Source organism: Dasypus novemcinctus, chromosome 13 (assembly GCF_030445035.2).
Source record: "Dasypus novemcinctus isolate mDasNov1 chromosome 13, mDasNov1.1.hap2, whole genome shotgun sequence".
Lineage (NCBI taxonomy): Eukaryota > Metazoa > Chordata > Mammalia > Cingulata > Dasypodidae > Dasypus > Dasypus novemcinctus.
This window is the reverse complement of record NC_080685.1, coordinates 67,202,961-67,224,480: the sequence shown is the minus strand read 5'-3', so window position 1 is coordinate 67,224,480 and position 21,520 is coordinate 67,202,961. Positions and strand designations below refer to the sequence as shown.

The following is a 21,520-nucleotide window of genomic DNA, read 5'->3' as shown; positions in this document are numbered from 1 at the left end:
TTTTTCAAGATAAGGAGAAAAACTATTTTAGTTTATGGATATTTGTTTTGTGTCTAAGCATGAAGTCAAGAATTAGGAAAATGTAAAGACAATGAAATCTTATCTCTATTATTAAGACTAATTGGGGAGATAGATGGAAACAAATGTTTTAAATAAACAGTGATTTTCATAATCATTTAAAAAAATGCCACCACAAAGACTGAATTTTCTGGTTGTGCCCAAGTTGGAACCATTTCAGGAAGAGTACAAACATTTTTTCTACCACATATGTTCTGGTCCAGACAGATATATAGTTCTAATGAAAAATATTATGTGTTCACACTAAAATAGGCAATTCAGGTCAATTTATTTTAAGTCTATACACTTTCTCTGGAGGACTTTGTTATTGGGGCAGGGATTTAGGCTAATAAAAATTATTTTCAGAGTTGATTCTTATAATATCTTACTTCCATGAACATCAGTAAGTGCTACTAACTTAATAAGTCTCACTGTAATTTTCTCTGGTTCTCCCACCATTTAACACCAGTGATTCTTGCACACTGGACTTCTCTCCTCAGATAGAACCCCATTTTCAGCTGATGATTTTGCTCCGTATTCCACAGGGAAACTTAAAAGCCTTGTGCCTGAGGGAAAGTGGATGTGGGTCAACTGATAGAACATCTGCCTACCATATAGGAGGTCCGGGGTTCAAACCCAGGGCCCTTTGGCCTGTGTGGTGAGCTGGCCCATGCACAAGGAATGCCATGCCATGCAGGGGCGCCCCCTACACAGGGGAACCCTAAGCGCAAGGAGTGCACCACGCAAGGGGAGCCGCCCCATGCAAAAAAGCACAGCCTGCCTAGGAGAGGCGCTGCACACATGGAGAGCTGACGCAGAAAGATGATGCGAGAAAAAGAGACATTTCCTATGTTGCTGAGAATGCAAGCAAACACAGAAGAACACACAGCGAATGGTCACAAGAAAGCAGACAATGGTGGGGGGAAGGGGAGAGAAATAAATAAAAATAAATCTAAAAAAAAAAAAGCCTTGTGCCTGAAATTCTTTCTTCCTCCCACAGACACACTTATTCGCATATGAATACAATCTTTCTATTTCCCTTCTCTGTGGAAAAGGATGGACTCTTCCATTCAAGGCTAATCTCTTTACCAGTGACCTAGTCATCCCCCATTCAACACATCTTGTCCTATAAACCTGTTTCTTGTATCTTTGATCTCTTTCTTTCAGCAACTGAACATACACAAATCTCTTTTATATTTAAAAATTAGTCTGCACTTGTTATCTCCACTTCCTCTTCTTCCATGACCCCTACAATCCACTATACTCTGCTTTGATGACTCCATTGAAGAATCATTGCTTAGATATTGCCAAAGCCAATGGGCACGGTTTATTTATATCTCTGTTTGCCACCTCTTCTCTTTTCCTTTGACACTCTGTATATTAGCCTCTCCTACTTTTAATCCTAAATCTGAGTCCTTCTCAGTCTCTTTCTTTGTAATTCCAGTGTTGCCAATAGTTGTATCCTAATTTTACAAATCTTACACTGTATGCTTTCTGGTCTACCTCAAGAAACCAATGGCTTCAACAAGTTGTACCATGATGACTACCAAATCAAAGACTTTTTCTCATGAAATATGGACCTATATTTCTTAATGCTTTTTAGAATCTCTACTTGGATAATATACAGTTAATTCAAAACAAATATATCTAAAACTGAGCTCATCTTTTTGTCACCACAGTCTTTTTCTGGAATACCTTTCCCAGTGCTGACATCACTTGGTCATATTTGGGATCAGCTTGGACTCTTCCATCATCAACATTTACTCAGCCTTTTCCTTAACATTTAATGGTCTAGAATGAAATGTGCACATAGGAGATGAGACTAAGGAGGCAGGCAGAAGTCAGAGCATGATGGGTCTTTACAGTTAAGCTGGCATTTTAACCTGAATTCTGAAATCAATGGGAAATCAGCAAAGAATTTTAATCAGGGTGTTCAGTGATGCCAAGATCCTTGCAGTTTCTGGAACAACAACATTCCTTTTCCTGTAATGGCTTTACCCATGCTGTTTCCTATGATTAAAATCCCCTTCTCCTTTCTCATCTATTCATCCTTCAAAACACAACTCACCCCTCTAAGAGGCTTCCTGAGGAATTCCTCACCTTTCAGTCTGGATTATCTGCCCCTTCTCTTGGTTTTCATAAAGTACCATATATACCTCTCACATACAATTTACCAGCAGTATCAGTTTTGATTCACTTCTCTGTCTTTTCAGATAGTCTGTAAACTAATAGAGGGCCAAGACTACTCTCAGCAGCAGTCATATTGCCTGGCATAATAGTAGGCACTCAAAAAATAGAGAAACTGAAGCACAGGAATGTTAACTGACAAGCATATGATTTAGTATGTCAGTGGCCATCCGTTAGCACCCAGCCTCCTGTCTGGTGTGGCTGGTGGTAGAGGAGTTTTTCTGCTTTAGGTGATAGGTAACATGTCTCCTTTGATAATTAACTGCTAAAATTTACAACATACCACAATGTGTTTTGTTAACTGAGTGAGGAAGAACAAAGAAGAGAAAAGAGGGTAAGAAACTACGAGGATACAGGCAATCAGAGCATTTAAAGTCAAGGTTTTTAAGTTGGCCCTAAAAGATTACTGAGGATCCTGGGCAGTGGCACTCTATTATGACAAAAATAAGTATCTCCCAAGCCTGGCAAGATTCCAGTCCAGACTCTGAGCACCCAAGGGTATTTGCAAAGATCCTTAGGGTTCCTCCTGAGGTCCAAGTTCAGACCTGGGCAATCCAGTAACAGATTGGCCCTAGAGACTTGGCAGGATAGGTCAATTCTTGAGACTGGTGGTTTTTCCTCTCAAAGGCAGAAATAGCTGAGTGTGTGTCAAACTTGACTTGAATCCCTAGGCTACAGTAAATACATACTTGGACTAGTTGACAGAGTGATATGAATTTAAATATCTATCTTTTGACCCAAAACCAATCACTACCTACCCCACTAAAGGTTAAAAGAAAGAGGAAGCTGATTAAAAGATGCTGTCCCCATCCCCGCAATGTTAAACAACTGGTAGCCTAATGTAATTCGGTCTTATCCACCTCACAAAGGCTTCACAGCTGCTTTTTTTTTTTCCTCTCAAAATGAATTTGTGGAACTTTGCAAACGTTTTACCTGTAACTGTTCCCCATTTCTGAGCCAAGTGATTGTAGGTGGGGGCACTGCATCTGACTTGCATTCCAATGTCACTTGTCTGTTACGTAACACAGTGAAATCATGAGGTTCATCAGTTCCAGCAATATTAGGGGGTACTGGACGTGAGAATGAAGGAATAAAAGGTTTTAATAAATGAAATATAAAATGATCTGAATTATCATATTATTGTGTAATATGAAATAAGAGCTATAAGTTTAAAACATGATTCATTTTAATTTATAGTTTAAATAATTACAAAATTACAGAATTTTTAAATTTTAATTTGCTTAGCACTTTCATGTACATTAAGTAATGAAATCCTTCCAACAACAACATGAATGAGAGCAAAGATAATATAATCACATTTTTACCACCATTTGACTGTGAAGAAACCAAGGCACAGAGAAAAGATACTTTGTATAGTTTCTAGACTTGGAAGTAATTTTCTCTGAATATCAGAATTTAAAATACCAAATCAGAGTATACCCATCTTAATATACAGAAGTGCATACACTTTCCTATAGTGATGTTTTCATATGATATTTATATGTAGATTTTCCATGTCCATTAAAGACAGTCAAATTTATGTTTGTGTAGAGGACACCTAAATCTGAGGAAGTTTGTTATGTTTAGTCAGTTATGCTATGAGGATGAAATAAAGGATCTTCTGTTTAGTTTTTTTATTAATGTTCCTTCCCATTTGGAGTAATTCCCATTTATATGTCAGGACAAGATTGGTCAGAGTCTAATTGGCTTAACTTTTTTAGAAGGTAATTTAGCAATTAGTTTTAAAATGTGTGTGTGTTTACCCAATTTAGAAATTTATTCACATAAAACATTTAGGGAAACAGGCAAACATGTATGTACAGATATATACATTATATGTTGTAGTTTATATAGGTGAAAATACAGAAAGAAACCTAACCATCCAAAAATATGGAATGGACTAAATAAATGATGGCATAGTCATAAAATGGAACTCTGTGATTACTAAAAATGATGTTGTAAAATATAGTTATTGATATGAAAAAATGTTCCACATACTGGTAAGTGACAGGAAAAGCAAGGTAAATACTATATGTTGCATGATTACATTTTTGTGACAAACCCTTTACATGCAAAAAGTCTTATCTGTGTAGTAAGACAATGGATGATTTGTATTTTTGTTGTTTATAATAAATTTATAAATTATTTATGATTTAAAATCAATGACTATAAATTATTTGCATAAGAAAAAACCCAAATAACTCAAAAATCAATGGAACTATTCCCAAAGAGCACTTGATCAGTCACACATAAGTGTTAGATTTTCAAAATACATATTTTCTAATGCATAAACAAAGCATATGATATGGAGTTTCCCCTTGTTGCTTAAATTATGCCTTCTAATTATATGTGTGCATGATGGACTACAGGACACTTTGCCATATTTACCGTGTACTCTCACTAAATATTCTTTATCATCATCTCCTGCAGGACTTGATGCCAGACATGTATATCTTCCTGTATCCTCCACCTACAAAACCAAAATAAAGTAATTATACAAAGTTAACATGTTGGTTTTAATGTTGAGAATAAATATCAATGAGAATAAATATAAAAGTCTCCAGACACAGCAAGATATTCTTAAAGAAGTAGAAAAATTATAAATTTAATAAACTGGTTAACACTTGTGATTAGCATTCTGATATTGAGTATTGCTTGACATCTCTATCATATTTAAATGCATGTTTCCACTAGGGTTTCAGTATTTGATCTCAGAATATTTGCATGTTAGGTATACTTAATGATCTCAGAAAAGGCAGGTATATAAAACCTAGCACCAGACATGACAGACTAGATGCTTCATGTTTATGAAGAAATAAATATGTATGGGTTTAAATTGTGGACTGAAAAGTATAATCGGAAGTTTCCTGAAGAAAATGAAATATATTTATTAAATAAATGAACACACAGGAAATATTTCTTAAATATTATCAGGTTATTGAAATAAAGCACATTAATACCACAGTTTGAACATGTCTTTGGCATCTATAATAAAAGAGGGGACTATAAAATATAATTTGGATGAAAATAGGGTCAGACTGAAAGCAAAATCTCCTATTATCTAACTAAAATCAGAAACATTTCTTTAAAAACCCGCATACATAGCAGCTTCCACTGGAAATGTGAGTCTTTATCCATATAGTTAACATTATATAGACAAAACCCATGCATATGTACATGTAGAGCATTATTTGGAAAAGCTGATGGTCTTACTACTGTGGAAAATGTATTTTGAAAGAATAGAACAATTCTGTTTTTATTTATTTTACCACTTGAACATTCCTAAAATTATTAGGACTTTTAAAATTCTTGCATACTATATAAAAGTGTTTTTACAAAATAAAAATTTTTAAAATTTCTCTCCCCTCCCCTCCCCCACCCCGCCCTGCCCCGTTTTCTGTTCTCTGTGTCCTTTTGCTGCATGTTCTTCTTTTTGTCCGCTTCTGTTGTTGTCAGCGGCATGGGAATCTGTGTTTCTTTTTGTTGCGTCATCTTGCTGTGTCAGCTCTCCTGTGTGTGCAGCACCATTCTTGGGCAGGCTGCACTTTCTTTCGCGCTGGGTGGCTCTCCTTACAGGGCACACTCCTTGCGCGTGGGGCTCCCCTACGCGGGAGACACCCCTGCATGGGACGGCGCTCCTTGCATGCATCAGCACTGCACGTGGGCCAGCTCCACACGGGTCAAGGAGGCCCGGGGTTTGAACCACGGACCTCCCATATGGTAGGCGGACAACCTATCCACTGGGCCAAGTCTGCTTCCCGTTTTTACAAAATGTAAATACAAATATATGAGAAAGAAGGAAAAAGAATAGCAGCTACATGTGGCAGAGGAAGCATAGAGATTGAGAGGTGATGAGTTTTATGTTTGTTTTTATTATTACTATTACTGGAATAATGAAAGTGCTCTAAGAATGACTGAAGTGATGAATGCATAAATGTGTGATTACACCGAATACCATTGATTGTTCACTTGGGAGGGATTTATGCTTTATTAATATGCATCAGTAAATTTGATTTGTTAAAAAAATTCTTGCATACAAGATCAACTTTATAGTTTGCAGAAAAAATTTGGTAGAATGTGAAAACTCCTTTGAAAACATTTAAGACTAGAATATTTGAAAAAATACTTAAATACAATTTTAGAAGAATTACTCTCATAGTCATTCAAAATGATGCATTATTGCCTCTAAAAGCTAATTCTTCTCTACCAACGCTATTAATTACTGATTGATATTTTCCCCTCAATTGTCTTGATTTAGCCAAACTTGAAATATTATTCATGGCTATTCTTAACTCCTATCTCCTCCAAGAAAGAGTTCCTGAAAATTATGCCCTTCTGGACACCCACAGTTATTACTGTAGCTACATCTTCTACAGTGTGTTCTGGTAGTATAGTGTTTGAAAAATATAGTTTAACAGGTTTCTGTAAAGTACAGTTTTACAGAGGTGTTGACATGCGTTATGACTCACAAAGCAGGGGGTGCAGATAGAGCATGTAAAGTTTTCCAAATCTATTTGTTCACAGAATGTTTGCTCACCCCCACCCCTTTGGAATAAGTCACAAGAGTAATGTTCCAGGGAAGATGTTTGAGGAAACTCTTGTCCCTCCCACACAATTTGGAATCTGCAAAGCATTCATTATGTACCAGGCAAAACCTTATTTTGGAATACATGAAAACACAAAGTTCAAATAACATGGTAAGTGCTGTAACAGAGTTATATATACAAAATGCCATGAAAACACAGAGAAGCAGAGGGAAAAAACTCAGTCTTGGAATTTGATCATTTAATTTCATACTTCTATACAGTTTCTAAGTGTTCTCTTATTGTTTCATACCTAATTTCATCTTACGTTTAGTTTTATTTCCGCAAGACAACTGGACATTACACGAAGGTTGAGACATGTTTTATATACAGATAGTCGATACGTTCTTTCAGAATCAAATCCAAGCCTCTTTCTTCTCTATAGCAGAACGTCACCATTTATTACTCAATGAGTCCTCTGGCTTGTTTTGTTGTAATCAGATTTTTCTCTTTTGCATTTAAGACCTAACATAGTGTGGCCTTAACATCCCTTTCTAGTTTTATTTGCCATTATTCCTTAGTATTTACACTTCTATTCCACATATTTTCTTGTCTCCACGCTGTTCTGCAGGTCATAAAATTCTTTTGCTTCTTTTCTTTCTGTTAAAATTATATCATTCATGGGTTTTGATTCTGTAAGTCAAACAAAACCTGTCAAAACCTGACTTTTCTCTGAGTTACTGTGATGTTTGAAATGGAGAGAAAAGTGGGGAACGGAGGGTATTTGCTCCTTGGTGTTAGAAGGAAGAACTGTGCTGAGTTCCATTGACAAGTCTCTCTAGTCAGACCCAGGCCTGAGGCCCAGTGCCCTGAGCAGTGGTGAATACTTGGTGGGAAAGTCCTTATTCTCTCTTTGCCTGTTTCTGGATTTGCAGAATGGAGATTAAGACATTGCTGTACAGAGCCGTCATGACGATGGTGGGCATGACAGAGGGCACAGAGCTGACACAGTGGATGATTTATAATCTTTAGCACTCTTCTTTCAGAACACTTTTCTTTTCCTCTTTTCTCAGTGGAGGTGCAAAGAGAAGATGATTAAGTAATTTTGTTATTTTATATTGAGAGGGATGATGATGATAATGATAGGAGGCACAATAATTTTCCCTAACTCTTTTACTCACTCTACACCTGTGGCAGTAGTCTCAATACTTTATGTTAGATTATTTCATTAAATCCCCAACTGAAAAAGTTATTATTACTATCCCCAGCTTACAGATGATGGCATTAGGGCAAAGACGGAAAATATTTGTAACATAAGGTTTGTCTCTGTTACTAGAACAGAGGATTGTTATAATAAATCATCTACAGACATAATTCTCTCTAATATATTCATATTCCAAATTAGCTTTCTTAAACACAAACTTAAAGAACCAGTTTTATTGAATTAATGATTGTTTGTAAAAGTCTGTCTCTTCAGACATTTATGTCGTCTTCTTCATTTTAGAGATCAAAAATGCTGTATGTTCAGTGGTTGAGCACCTGCTTCCCATGTACGAGGCCCCTTGTTCAAACCCCAAAACTACCTTTAAAAAAAAAGTGCTATATGAAGCCTCAATATATAAATATAATGGATTGCTTTTTCGATAGTTAAGTAAAACTACATGGCACAAAATAAGAGCCCAGGAAATATATTAACATTATAGCACTGTGAAAACTTGCAAGAATTAATTGTATTCAGTTCTCTTCAGAGTTTAACAAGATACTTCCTTTCCTTCTTTTTATTCACTTCATTCCTTAAGTGCCTGAATGAAATGCATGATATCATGCATATCACAGAGCCAACCTACTTTTGCTAAAGTCACACAGATCTGTTGTTTTTCAGATCCAAAGACACAGTTTTCCCATTTCTCATATATTCACAAGTGAGAAGTTTAATATGGGATAAAATAATTGTATGACCTTTGACACTTACCTGAGCACTAGATATTTGAAGTACCTCTCCCCCTCCTAGAGTTTGCACCTGATCTGTCTGTGGAAGGGGTCGCCCATCTTTCATCCATATAATTTTAGGAGCTGGGATTCCAGAAGCAATGCAGGTAAGTTCAAATGGATTACTAATGATCACTGATATCTCTTCAGGTTCTTCAGATTTATTAATATGAGGTGGTTCTATGTAAAAGAAATACAAAATAAACTTGCTGTTTGATAAAAATACTGCTGACCAGAAAACTTAAAAAACAATCCAATTCAAAATTATGTTCAAAGTATATGAATTGGTTATTACAAGGAAACCAAAATGGTTATTCCTAGATGTCATTACCGTATGTCGCATCTATAATAGATCATGAGGTAAATGGTGATTACAGAACATCAATTTGAAGTCAGATAATTATATCCTTCTTACTTAATTGTGTAGATTTAAAAACAATGAAAACTAAACCCATCTTGTATCACTTTTTATGAGAGGTACTTTGAAAACATGTGCATAATTTTTTAACCTTTTAAATAAAGATCAGTTATACAAAAGCAACAGGTGAATGCTAGGAATTTTGCTATCATCTTTTTCATGGAGAATTTTGAGGGGAAAGAATAAGTAGAAGAAAGAATAGTTATATTTGGAAATAATGATCTTTGTATAAAACACATTTGTTATGTCTTGGAAGCAATAATTTCCACTTTTGTTACTTATTCTTCTAAAATTAGCTTTCTCAAGAGGATTTTAAAGAATCTAAGCACTGTGAAGAAACATTAAGTTACTTTGGTCCAAATCCCCCCAAATTTAAAGAACCTTTTAAAACAGACTTCCCTTATAAGGACTACTGAAGTTTTCTATGAACATTTCCAGCTTATTATTTTACAAAGCAGCCAAAGTGTTGGACAGCTCCAAGGGTTAGCTATTCCTTTTTATCATGCACATAGTTAAGAATAGCGGTTCACAGCAGAGACTCACAACCTGAGTTTGTATCCTGGCTTCAACAAATGTTAGCTTGGCAGATTTGGGAAAATCTCTAAAATGGGGATAAGAATAATATTTATTGAATAGGACTTTTTTTGAGGATACAGTGAGAAATCTATGTTTTCAGCACAATTCAGGCACATAATAAATGGTCCAATAAACATTGCTACTATGAGTAAAGTCTGGGAAGATATTGGTAATGGGATAGTTTTTGAATCTCTCCCAAATCACATAAAAACAAAGCAGATACATAGGAAAAAACCCAAACACTCCTGGATAACATTTACAACAATGCTAGATGCCAAAATATCCCCCACAAACCCTCAAATACTAGCAGAAAGACAGAGACAACCCACCAATAGCCACAAGACATGTGTGGTATGAATATTTGTGGGAAAGAAAGCAGAAGAAAGCAATAGGGCATTTTATGGACCTGAATATAGGAGACCCATCACATGGCCAACAGGTATTCATTAGAAAGCATTGCAGGCCAATTTGAGAGCAGCTAAAACACGGAAGTGTTCTGCCTTTTCCAATGACTAATAGAGTAGCAACAAGTATAGCCAGCACCCAAAATGAGGTTTTATCTTTGAATAACATTTCCCTCTAAGAGACACCAAAGCATCTTGGGGGAAATAAGTAATTCCAGGTCTGGGACAGAAAATGACTATTTCTGTCATGGAAGATAGCAAGAAATTTATCAAAGACTACTAGAATCATGTCAAAAAGTCTTAGGAACCAACATAAAAAACTCCAACTGGCCAAAGATAAGACAATTTGAATTCCCAAAAGGATAATAATTATAGTTGTTTAAATCCTTGAGTTCATGATGATATTATAATTAAATAATGATATTAAAATTAATTAGTTTTTTGGAAGATGATAGGAACAAATTCATTACCTTGAAAACTGGTAAAAGGAAAGAGCCAATCATTCAACCTGCCTTTTCTTTGTGAATTGTATGACAGGGTAACCAAATAGTAAATGGGGGAAGCAGCTTCAGTTAATAAATGAAAACATAACTGTGAACAAAATGCTTGAATTAGAATGTCACCTTTTTGTGACCCCTACTTATATAAGTAAATGTAGGCATTAAGCATTAATAGCCTATTATCACAATAACAGAGATAAGCATACATTATGTGCCTATTGATAAAAGAAAACACCATGCATGGCCTGTAATCTTGCCAAAGATATTAAACCCAAGTCTGGATCAAGTCTCTGCTAATTTTTATGACGAAGAGATGCTGCGGAACATATTGAACTAACCACAAGTGTACAATTGGCAAAACCCATATTGTGGGAGAGTGTGCAGGTCAAACACCTCAGGTAGAAGGTAGAGAAAAAAATACAGAGATGGTTAGATTAAGGAGATTTACAGGGCACGTCAACAATTTTAAAACTGGTAAGATCAAACTATGACTTCTAGGGCTTGTGTGATAAAACCATAAAGAAACTGAAGTAAATGATTTCTATAAAAATTAAGATAGTGGTTACTTTTGCGGGGAGGGAAGTAGATGAAATTTGGATCAAGAGGTTTCTGGGTGGTGAACTTGGCCCAGTGGTTAGGGCGTCCATCTACCACATGGGAGGTCCGCGGTTCAAACCTGGGGCCTCCTTGACCCGTGTGGAGCTGGCCCATGTGCAGTGCTGCTGCGCGCAAGGAGTGCCTTGCCACACAGGCGTGTCCCCCGCGTAGGGGAGCCCCACGCGCAAGGAGTGTGCCCCGTAAGGAGAGCCGCCCAGGGCCAAAGAAAGTGCAGCCTGCCCAGGAATGGCGCCGCACACACGGAGAGCTGACACAACAAGATGATGCAACAAAAAAAAGAAACACAGATTCTCGTGCCGCTGACAACAACAGAAGCAGACAAAGACGACGCAACAAATAGACTCAGAGAATAGACAGCCAGGGTGGGGAGGGAAGGAGAGAGAAATAAATAAATAAATAAATCTTAAAAAAAAAAAAAGAGGCTTCTGGGTGACTGGCAATGCTTTATTTCTTGGTTTGGATGGTGATTACAAAATTCTTAGTCTCATAGTAACTCATTAATCTATATATTTATTTTGTGTTTCTGTATCTGCTTTAGTTTAAAATTAAATATTATAAAAAATTGATTACTATTATAATCTCTACAATAGCTGTTGGTATTACTACTTGTAATGGTTTGAAACTGTATGTACCCCAGAAAGTCATGTTCTCAAAGCTAACCCATCTAACCCATTCCCGTGAATGTAAACCTACTGTAAGTAGGGCTTTTTGATAAAGTTACTTCATTTAAGGCATGGCCCAGGGTGGGTCTTAACCCCTTATTGGAGTCCTTTATAAAAGAATGAAATTCAAAGAGAGAGAAAGCCACAGAAGTAAGGAGCAGAAAGCAACAAAGCCCAGAAGAGAAGGGAGAGACAATCAGACACGCCTGCGCGCCTTGCCATGTGACAGAGGAGTCCAGAAATGCTGAAAGCCAGCACTGGGAACAAAGCATCACTTTGATGATGCCTTAATTGGACATTTGAATAGCCTAAGAACTGTAAGCCTGAAAGCTAATAAATTCTCATTGTTAAAAGCCAACACACTTTATTTATGGTATCGCTTTCAGCAGCTTAGCAAATCAAAACACTACTAAAATCTTCATACTAAAAAATTTCTGTTAGCCCTAGCTTTACTTTCTGATAATAGATTACAATTAAGATTACATTTAAGAAGTCTTCAGATGACAATTAAGAAGTCAAAATTTTGTAACCATTGTCCCACATCGCCATGCTTTTATTTCTATCCATCTTATATGCATAGGTACAAAATAATTTTCTTAATTGCAATTTAAGATCTAAGATTTCCTGCTCAAAAGATTTCAGTGGCTCCATGTGGCTTACTAAATTAAATAAATGTTCTCATCATGATTTCCAAGGCTTCCATAATATGACTTCAATTTATCTCTATAACATCTACATTAAAATACTTATATGCAACCTACATTTCTCTTTTTTTTCATGATTTTTTTTAATTCATTTTGTAAAAATATTACATTAAAAAAATATGAGGTCCCATTCAACCCCACCACCCCCACCCCAGCAACACTCTCTCCCATCATCATGACATATCCATTGCATTTGGTAAGTATATCTCTGGGCATCGCTGTACCTCATGGTCAATGGTCCACATCATAGCCCATACTCTCCCACGTTCCATCCAGTGGGCCCTGGGAGGATCTACAATGTCCAATAATTGTCCCTGAAGCACCACCCAGGACAACTCCAAGTCCCGAAAATGCCTCCACATCTCATCTCTTCCTCCCATTCCCCATCAGCCACCATGGCCACTTTTCCCACACTAATGCCACATTTTCTCTGTGGACATTGGATTGGTTGTGTCCATTGCACATCTATGTCAAGAGGAGGCTTAGATTCCACATGGATACTGGATGCAATCCTCCTGCTTTCAGTTGTAGGCACTCTAAGCTCCATGGTGTGGTGGTTGACATTCTTCAACTCCATGTTAGCTGACTGGGGTAAGTCCAATAAATCAGAGTGTAGGAGTTGAAGTCTGTTGAGGTTCAGGGACTGGCTATCATATTGTCAGTCCAGAGATTCAAATCCCCTAGATATATCTTAAACCCCAGCACCAACTACAATTCCAGTAAAGTAGCATGAAAGCCTTGTGAAAAGAGATCCCATCTGTGTCCAGCTCCATCATGCAGAAACACCAGCTCCAAAGAAGGGCCAACTGACATGGCAGTGACCCCATCTGCCATGACCATAGAACCTGTGCGTCTCTTTAGCCCTCAAAAGAACCAATACCTGGGGTTGTATCTACTTTATCTATCTCTGAGACTCTGCTCAGGTGTGCATAAGGGCAATCCTTCTGACATCCTCCAGACTCTTTTTTAGAGACTCATAGCCATATAAACTCATTTCTCCTTTCCATTTTCCCCTTAATTTAGGTCAAACAGTATTTTTAACTCCTGTTATTATATGTAGACAGGGATATTCTGCTGGTCTGCATTGAACCTTTAATTCAAGGTCATTTTCTAGTTGCATCATCAGTTGGTACTTGGTAGTGATCCCTTGGTGCCAGGGAGGCTCATCCCCGGGTGTCATGTCCCACGCTAGGGGGAAGGCATTGTATTTACATGCTGAGACTGGCCACACTTGAGTAACATGAAGGCTGTCAGGAGGAAACTCCTAGGCACAGTGCTGCTCTAGGCCTTGTTCTTATTTCAGGCATATAGGCTCACAAGCATAGTCATTAGTGTCAGGGGCTCACTGTTGGACCTTCATTCCTTCCTGGTCCTTACCGTTGCACCTGGGGGACTGCCGCTGCTCCCCTAGGGACCATGACAGAGCACCCCCGGCCAGGAACCCAGTACCCCCCAGCTGTTGTTTTTAATTGTTTCTACTCTGAGTATATCCAAACATTACCATGCACCATGGACATATGCCCTGTATAACTCCCTGTCAACCATATATCACCTGTCAATAACATCCTATACCAGTATTCCTCCGCTGCCATTGTTGAACCACTCTATGATCCAAAACTTCCTGAAAAGTGAAGCCCAATATAATGTCAGGATCCCTTACTAGTAAAATGGAATATGCAACCTACATTTCAAACAAGACTCCATATGCTCCCTCAATAAGCCCAGTGTTTTCTTACTATTCCTTCCATTAGAATATCTTCCCACATAACCCCACTCTCTAAGTGAGCCTGTTGAAAAACTACCAAAGTCACATTAATGTCATTAATTTCATTTCTTAAAACTACAAATCTTATCTGGAGTCTCTCAATCAAGTATAAAATCTCTACCCTCTTCAATTTCCATAGCATGGTACATATACCACTCAAAGGCATTTATCTGATACTGCATACTTAATTATTCATTCCTCCTAAAAAAAAGAGCCGCAATATATGAAGCAAATATTGACAAATTTGAAGGGAGAAATTAATGGTTCTACATTAACAGTAGGAGACTTTCATATACCACTTTCAATAATGGATAAAACATATAGTCAGAAAATCAATAAGGAATTATAAGACTTGAAAGATACTCTAAACAAACTAGAACTAATAGATACATATATACACGACTCTTCATCCAACAAAAAGAGAATGGATATTCTTCTCCAGTGCACATAGATCATTCTCTAAGAGAGATCATAGGTTAGGTAACAAAACAAGTTTCAATAAATTAAAAAATATTGAAGACATACAGTGTATATTTCTAGCTACAAGAGAATGAAACCAGAAATCAATAACAGAGGGAGAAATGGAAAATTCAAAAATATGTGGAAATTAAACAACATACTCCTAACCAATAGGTTAAAGAGGAAATCACAAGTAAAATTATGAAATATCTTAAGACAAATGAAAAAGAAAATACAATATATCAAAACTTATGAAATGCAGTGAAGGAAGTATTGAAAGGGAAATTCATAGCTTTGTGATGATTACATTAAAAATAAGACTTCAAATCAGAGATGTAACCTCAAAACTGAAAAAACTAGAAAAGGAAGGACAAACTAAACCCAGAGTGAGCAGAAGGAAGGAATTTACAATGATTAGAGCAGAGATAACTGAACTAGAAATAAACACTAGAGAGAATCAACAAAACCAAAAGTTGGTTCTTTGAAAAGATCAATAAAATCGATAAAACTTTAGCTAGACAGACAAAAAAGAGAGAGGGTACAAATAATGAATATCGGAAATGAAAAGGGAGACATCAGTACTGACCCCATTGAAATAGAAAGGACTATAAGAGGATACCATGAACAACTGTATACCAATAAATTAGATAATCTAGATGAAGTGGACAAATTCTTAGAAACATGCAAACCACTTACATTGACTCAAAGAAAAAAAAGATCTGAACAAACTAATTACCAGTAAAAAGACTGAATCATAATTAAAAACCTTACAACAAATATAAGGCCAGGATCAATGGCTTCACAGAAAAATTCTAGTAAACATTCCAAGAAGACATAACTCTAATTCTGCTCAAACCTTTCTAAGGAAATGAAGAGAAGGGACTACTCCCTAATTCATTCTATGAGGCCAACATCACCCTCATATCAAACAGATAAAGATACCACAAGAAAATAAAAGTACGGATAATCATATCTCTGATGAATATAGATGAAAAAATTCTCAACAAAATGTTAGCAAACTGAATCCAACAGCATATTAAAAAACATAAACCATGACCAAGTGTGATTTTTCCTTGGTATGTAACATTGATTCAACACAAGAAAATCAATTAATGTAATACACCATATTAACAGAAGGAAGGATAGAAACCACATGATCATATCAATTAATGCAGAAGGTATTTGACAAAATTCAGTTTCCTTTCTTGGTAAAAACAAATAGAACATTAGGAATAGAAGGAAACTTCCTCAACATGATAAAAGGCATATATGAAAAGCCCACTACTAACTCCTACTTAATGGTTAAAGATTGAAAGCTTTCTTTCTAAGATCAGGAACAAGACAGGGTTGTCCACAGTCACTACTGTTATTCAACATTGTACTGACTTTCTTTCCAGAGAAATTAGGCAAGAAAAAGAAATAAAAGGCATACAAATAAGAAAGAAAGAAGGAAAACTTTCCCTATTGCAGATGACATGATCCTATACACAGAAAATCCTGAAAAATACACAATAAAGCTTCTAGAGTTAATAAATGAATCCAGGGAAGTGGTGAATTCAACATCCAGAAATCAGTAGTGTTTCTGTATGCAAGCAATGAAGAACTGGAAGAAGAAATCAAGAAAAAAATTCTATTCACAATAGTGTCTAAAAGAATCAAATATTATCTAGGAATAAATCTAACCAAGATATAAAGGAATCGTACACAGAAAACAACAATATTGCTGAAAGAAATCACAGAAGGCCTAAATAAATGGAAGGAAATTCCCTGTTCATGGATTGGAAGACTAAATATCATTAAGATGTCAATCCTACTCAAAGTAATTTATGGATTCAATATACTCTCAATCAAAATTCCAACAAATTTCTTTACAGAAATGAAAAAACCAATAATCAAATTTATATGAAAGGATAAGGGGTCCTGAATAGCTAAAGCTTTCATGAAAAAGAAGAATGAAGTTGGAGCACTTATCCTTCCCAATCTTAAAACTCATTACAAAGCTACAGTAATCAAAACTACAAGGTACTAGCAGACAGACAGATATATAGAAAAATGGAATAGAATTGAGAGCTCAGAAATCAACCTTCCCATTTATGGCCAACTGATTTTTGACAAGAGGGTGGAGCCAACACAATTGGGAAAGCAGTCTCTGCAACAAATGGTGCTGGAAAAACTAGATCTCCACTTGCACGATATACAAAAATCAACTCAAAATGGATTAAAGACCTAAATATAAGAAGAGACAGAACTATCAATGTGTTAGGCAATGGTTTCTTAGACTTTACACCCAAAACACACACAACAAAATAAAAAACTGACAAATGGGACCTCATCAAAGTTTTGTGTCTCGAAGGATGTTCCCAAGAAAGTAAAATGACAAGCTACATAATAGAACATATTTAGAAACCACATATCTGATAAAGTATTAATATTCATAATATAAAAAGAAATCCTTCATCTTAACAACAAAAAGACAAACAACCCAATTTTTAAAAATGGACAAAAGACTTGAATAGACATCTCTTTAAAGAAAGATACACAGAAAGAAGATATGGCCAGAAAGCAGATAAGGAGATGCTCAACATCCTTTGCCATCAGGGAAATGCAACTTGAAAGCACAGTGAGATATTATTTCACTCCCATTAGAATGGCTGCTATTAAAAAAAAAGAAAAGAAAAGAACAGGTGGTGGAATTGATGAGGAGAAATAGGAGCACTCATTCATTGCTGGTGGTAAAGTAAAATGAAGCAGCTGCTGTGGAAGACAGTTTGGCAGTTTCTCAGAAAGCTAAGTACGGAACTACTGTATACCAACTACTAGGTATATAACCAAAAGAATTGAATGCAGGGACTTGATCAGATATTTGTACACCAATGTTCACAGAGGCATTATTCACAATTGCCAAGAGATGGACACAAACCAAGTGTTTAACAGATGAATAGATAAATAAAATATGATATATACATACAATGGAACATAATTCATCTATAGAAAGGAATGAAGTTTTGATACATGCAACACTACGAATGAACCTTGAAGACATGTTGAGTGAAATAAGTCAGATATAATGGGATATATATTGTATGATCTCACTGAATTGAAACAATTAGAATCTGCAAACTCATACAATCAGAATCCAGACTAAAGGATACCAGGGGATGGAGTGGGGATAGGGAATGGGAAGTTAAGGCTTAACCTGTGCAGTGTTCCTATCTGGACTCATCGAAATGCTTTGGTAACAGGTAGTGATGATGGTAGCACAACATTGTGAATGCTGTTAATAACCTTGAAATATATATCTGAATATGATTAAAAGGGGAAATGTTAGATTCTGTATATGTAACAGAATAGAAATTTTTTTAAAAAAATCCATGGAACCATACAACACAGTGAACCCTAAGTTAAACCATGGAATTTAATTAACAGTACAATTATAAGAGTGTGCTCTCATCAATTGTTACAAGTGTTCTATATCAATGCAAGGTGTTGGTGGTGGAGTGGTATATGGGAATCATGTATTTCATGCATAATTGTTCTGTAAACCTACAACTTCTCTAATAAAGGGAAAAAATCATTGCTAACTGAAAATTAAATTGCATTTTTCTTGGAAATTAATAAAGCATTTGTTAAAATAAGTTGGAAAAACATTAAGGGTTTCTGATGTGTCAAATGTAGTGCTAAGCACTGTGAATACAATAATAAGTAAGATGGATACAGTCTCTGCCCTTCATAGAGCTTAATATCTATGGAAGGAACAGACCTTCAAAAGTACATAAATAATTAAATTTTAATATATGCTATGAGAAAGAATTGCAGGGTACCCTGAAAACATTGCTAGCCCCAGTTAATATAGACTTTTGCCAAAATTCTTCTTGCTGTTCATTGTGGGGTGCATGCCATGCTATGCTGTGAATCTAGGGTGTGGGTGACCTAACCTACAACACAGTAAAGCAAACAACAAACCACCCCCATCCTGATTATTGAAATAGTCTATTTGTTTTACTCATTTTTGTTTTTCCTCCAAGGTTAAAAATTTTGAGTTCAAGGAAAGTTTTTCCTCTTTATATTATTTGTTTGCTTGTGGAACATTGGAATAGGCATTTCAAATATTTATTTTAAATGCACACATGAGTAAACAGAACTAAACTCTTTGAAAAGACTCTTCCAACTATAATCTATATATGGATCACTTAAAAATTATTCAGAATTATACATAATAGTATGAATATGCTTTTTCATTTAATTGTTATTAATGATATCCTTTTAGTTCTTGGAAATGTTAAAAAGTTACTTACCAATCAATTGTATGACTTTCTCAATGACTAAGTTTTACAAAAAAGTGTTTTCATCTTTTTAGATAGGTAAGAAATGTAACAAGTTAAATTTAAATTTAACCATGTTACCTTTAGGTGGATTCCAAAAGAGAGATATGAAATATAACGCAGTTTTCACAACTTTTGTCCCAAAACACAAAGATCTTAAGAATTACACTTATTCACTAACTTGTTTTGTCGCTTACTTGCCAATTATTGTACATTTTCCAAATGTTTACATACCTAGGACCTTCAGACTGAAGTGCTTACTGACTTCTCCAGCTTCATTTGATGCAACACACGTGTATCTTCCAGAATCTTCAGTCTCTGCTTTGATGAGCTGAAGGACCATTCCTTGAGAGCTTATTTTCAGATGGGTATCAAGTCCCAGAGGTTGGCTATCTTTCAGCCAGGACATATTGGGAGTTGGGGTTCCATCTGTAAAGCATGTCATAGAAGTGGGACTACCTTTGATAATTGTGATTTCCTCTGTTCCCATTGCATTGTCCATGTTTGGTGGCACTTTATAGAAAACAAAAGAAAATAGCCAAAATTCACATATCTACTGTAATTTGAGATTAACTTAAATAAAAAATTAATAGTACTATAATGCTTCTATGGCCTATAGAAAATACATATTTTATGGATAGATTTACTATGAAAACATGAATTAGGCATGCTAATCATCAGTCTTCCAAATATGAACACGAAATCACAAAAATGTTTTTTTGTTGGATGTACAATCAATGTGTTTTAAACTATGGTCGTTTCTCAACTTCTTAGGCTTATCTCTTTAATTTGTTATAATGAATGCTATAGTTCTTGATGTACATGTTCAACTACCATATGTGGAATAAGTTTTAGAATAAGATTTATATAGTCCATTCTAAGTTATTTGTAAGCTATAGTAAACAATTACTTAATAGTTTTAAGATGTGCTTGGGGGTTGGGAAATGTGGACCAGCAAACCTCAACATTTCAGAAATCATGGGTTTTGAGTTCTGTCTTCCTGTGCACACACACACAGGGACACATGTGCATGTGTATCAGTTCATCTTTTAAGTACTTGAAAGGAGTCGTGAATACTATTGGTAAGCAGTCTTAACATCTTTGTATGAGAAAGACTGCTCTTGGATCAGGCTTGAAGTGTTATTTTTAATAATTTACAGTGGATTTAATGCAGAATCCTAGATCAGAAAGTATTTTGACCAAGAAATAGTGCAGATCAAAAAACATGGGGGGAAGAGGACTTGGCCCAATGGATAGGGCGTCCGCCTACCACATGGGAGGTCTGCGGTTCAAACCCCGAGCTTCCCTGACCCTTGTGGAGCTGGCCCATGCGCAGTGCTGATGCGCGCAAGGAGTGCTGTGCCACGCAGGGGTGTCCCCCACGTAGGGGAGCCCCATGCTCAAGGAGTGTGCCCCGTAAGGAGAGCCTCCAGCCCGAAAGAAAGTTCAGCCTGTCCAAGAATGGTGCTGCACACACAGAGCGCTGACACAACAAGATGACGCAACAAAAAGAGACACAGATTCTCAGTGCCGCTGATAAGGATAGAAGTGGTCACAGAAGAACACACAGCAAAGGGACACAGAGAGAAGACAACTGGGGGGGAGGGGAAGGGGGAGAAGGGGAGAGAAATAAAAAAATAAATCTTTAAAAAAAATATGGGCACTTTGGGAGAAAAGTGGTTTCCTATTCAGCACGATTTTGTTTTTACCAACCCTTTCTGTCACACGAGGAAGACAACTTCTAAGTATAAGCCCATTGCCTAACACTTTTTATGTAGTATAGTACAAAGGTCATTTCTGTGGCATACCAAAAACTTGAAGGCTGTATTGCTTATTATCCATCCCAGCTCTGTTGGAGGCCACACAAGTATATATTCCAACATCAGACACCTGAGCTCTCACAATCCTGAAAAGTAATTTGATAACAATATTTCAAAACTTGATCCCCCTTAACATATACAAATAAAATCATTGTGACTTATAAATAGATTTTTAAAGGTGATTTATGCTGGGAAATTTCAGTCATAAAGCTTATAAACATCCATCACAAAATACAGATACCTCAAATGCAATTTATTTTAAAAAGTTGAATAGACAGTGACAGTAAGTCACTGAAAACATAACACAATTTGAGGAATGAATATTTTTCAAATATGCATTAATAGACAGTGATGCTAACATGAAAATTTTATTTGTAGGAGGCATCTTTTTATTCTCTTATGTCAAATAAAATTTTAGATAAAATAGTAATTGTTGGGAATACACATAACATGTCAGTGAAAAGACCCATTTTACACAAATTTACTAACATGAGCATTTAAATAAGAATGAAAAAA

At 36.1% G+C, this 21,520-nt stretch overlaps 1 protein-coding gene across 1 annotated transcript in view; it reads right to left on the bottom strand.

Annotated features, from left to right (window-relative positions):
- Positions 1-21,520, bottom strand: part of HMCN1 (hemicentin 1) — a 515,334-nt gene that overhangs the window by 72,527 nt on the left and 421,287 nt on the right. The window contains exons 67-71 of the mRNA XM_004468435.5: positions 20,993-21,090; positions 19,419-19,697; positions 8,740-8,936; positions 4,633-4,714; positions 3,178-3,314 (exon numbers count right to left, since the gene is read on the bottom strand). Coding sequence (XP_004468492.2) covers positions 3,178-3,314; positions 4,633-4,714; positions 8,740-8,936; positions 19,419-19,697; positions 20,993-21,090 — 793 coding nt within the window. The remainder of the gene's footprint in view (positions 1-3,177; positions 3,315-4,632; positions 4,715-8,739; positions 8,937-19,418; positions 19,698-20,992; positions 21,091-21,520) is intronic.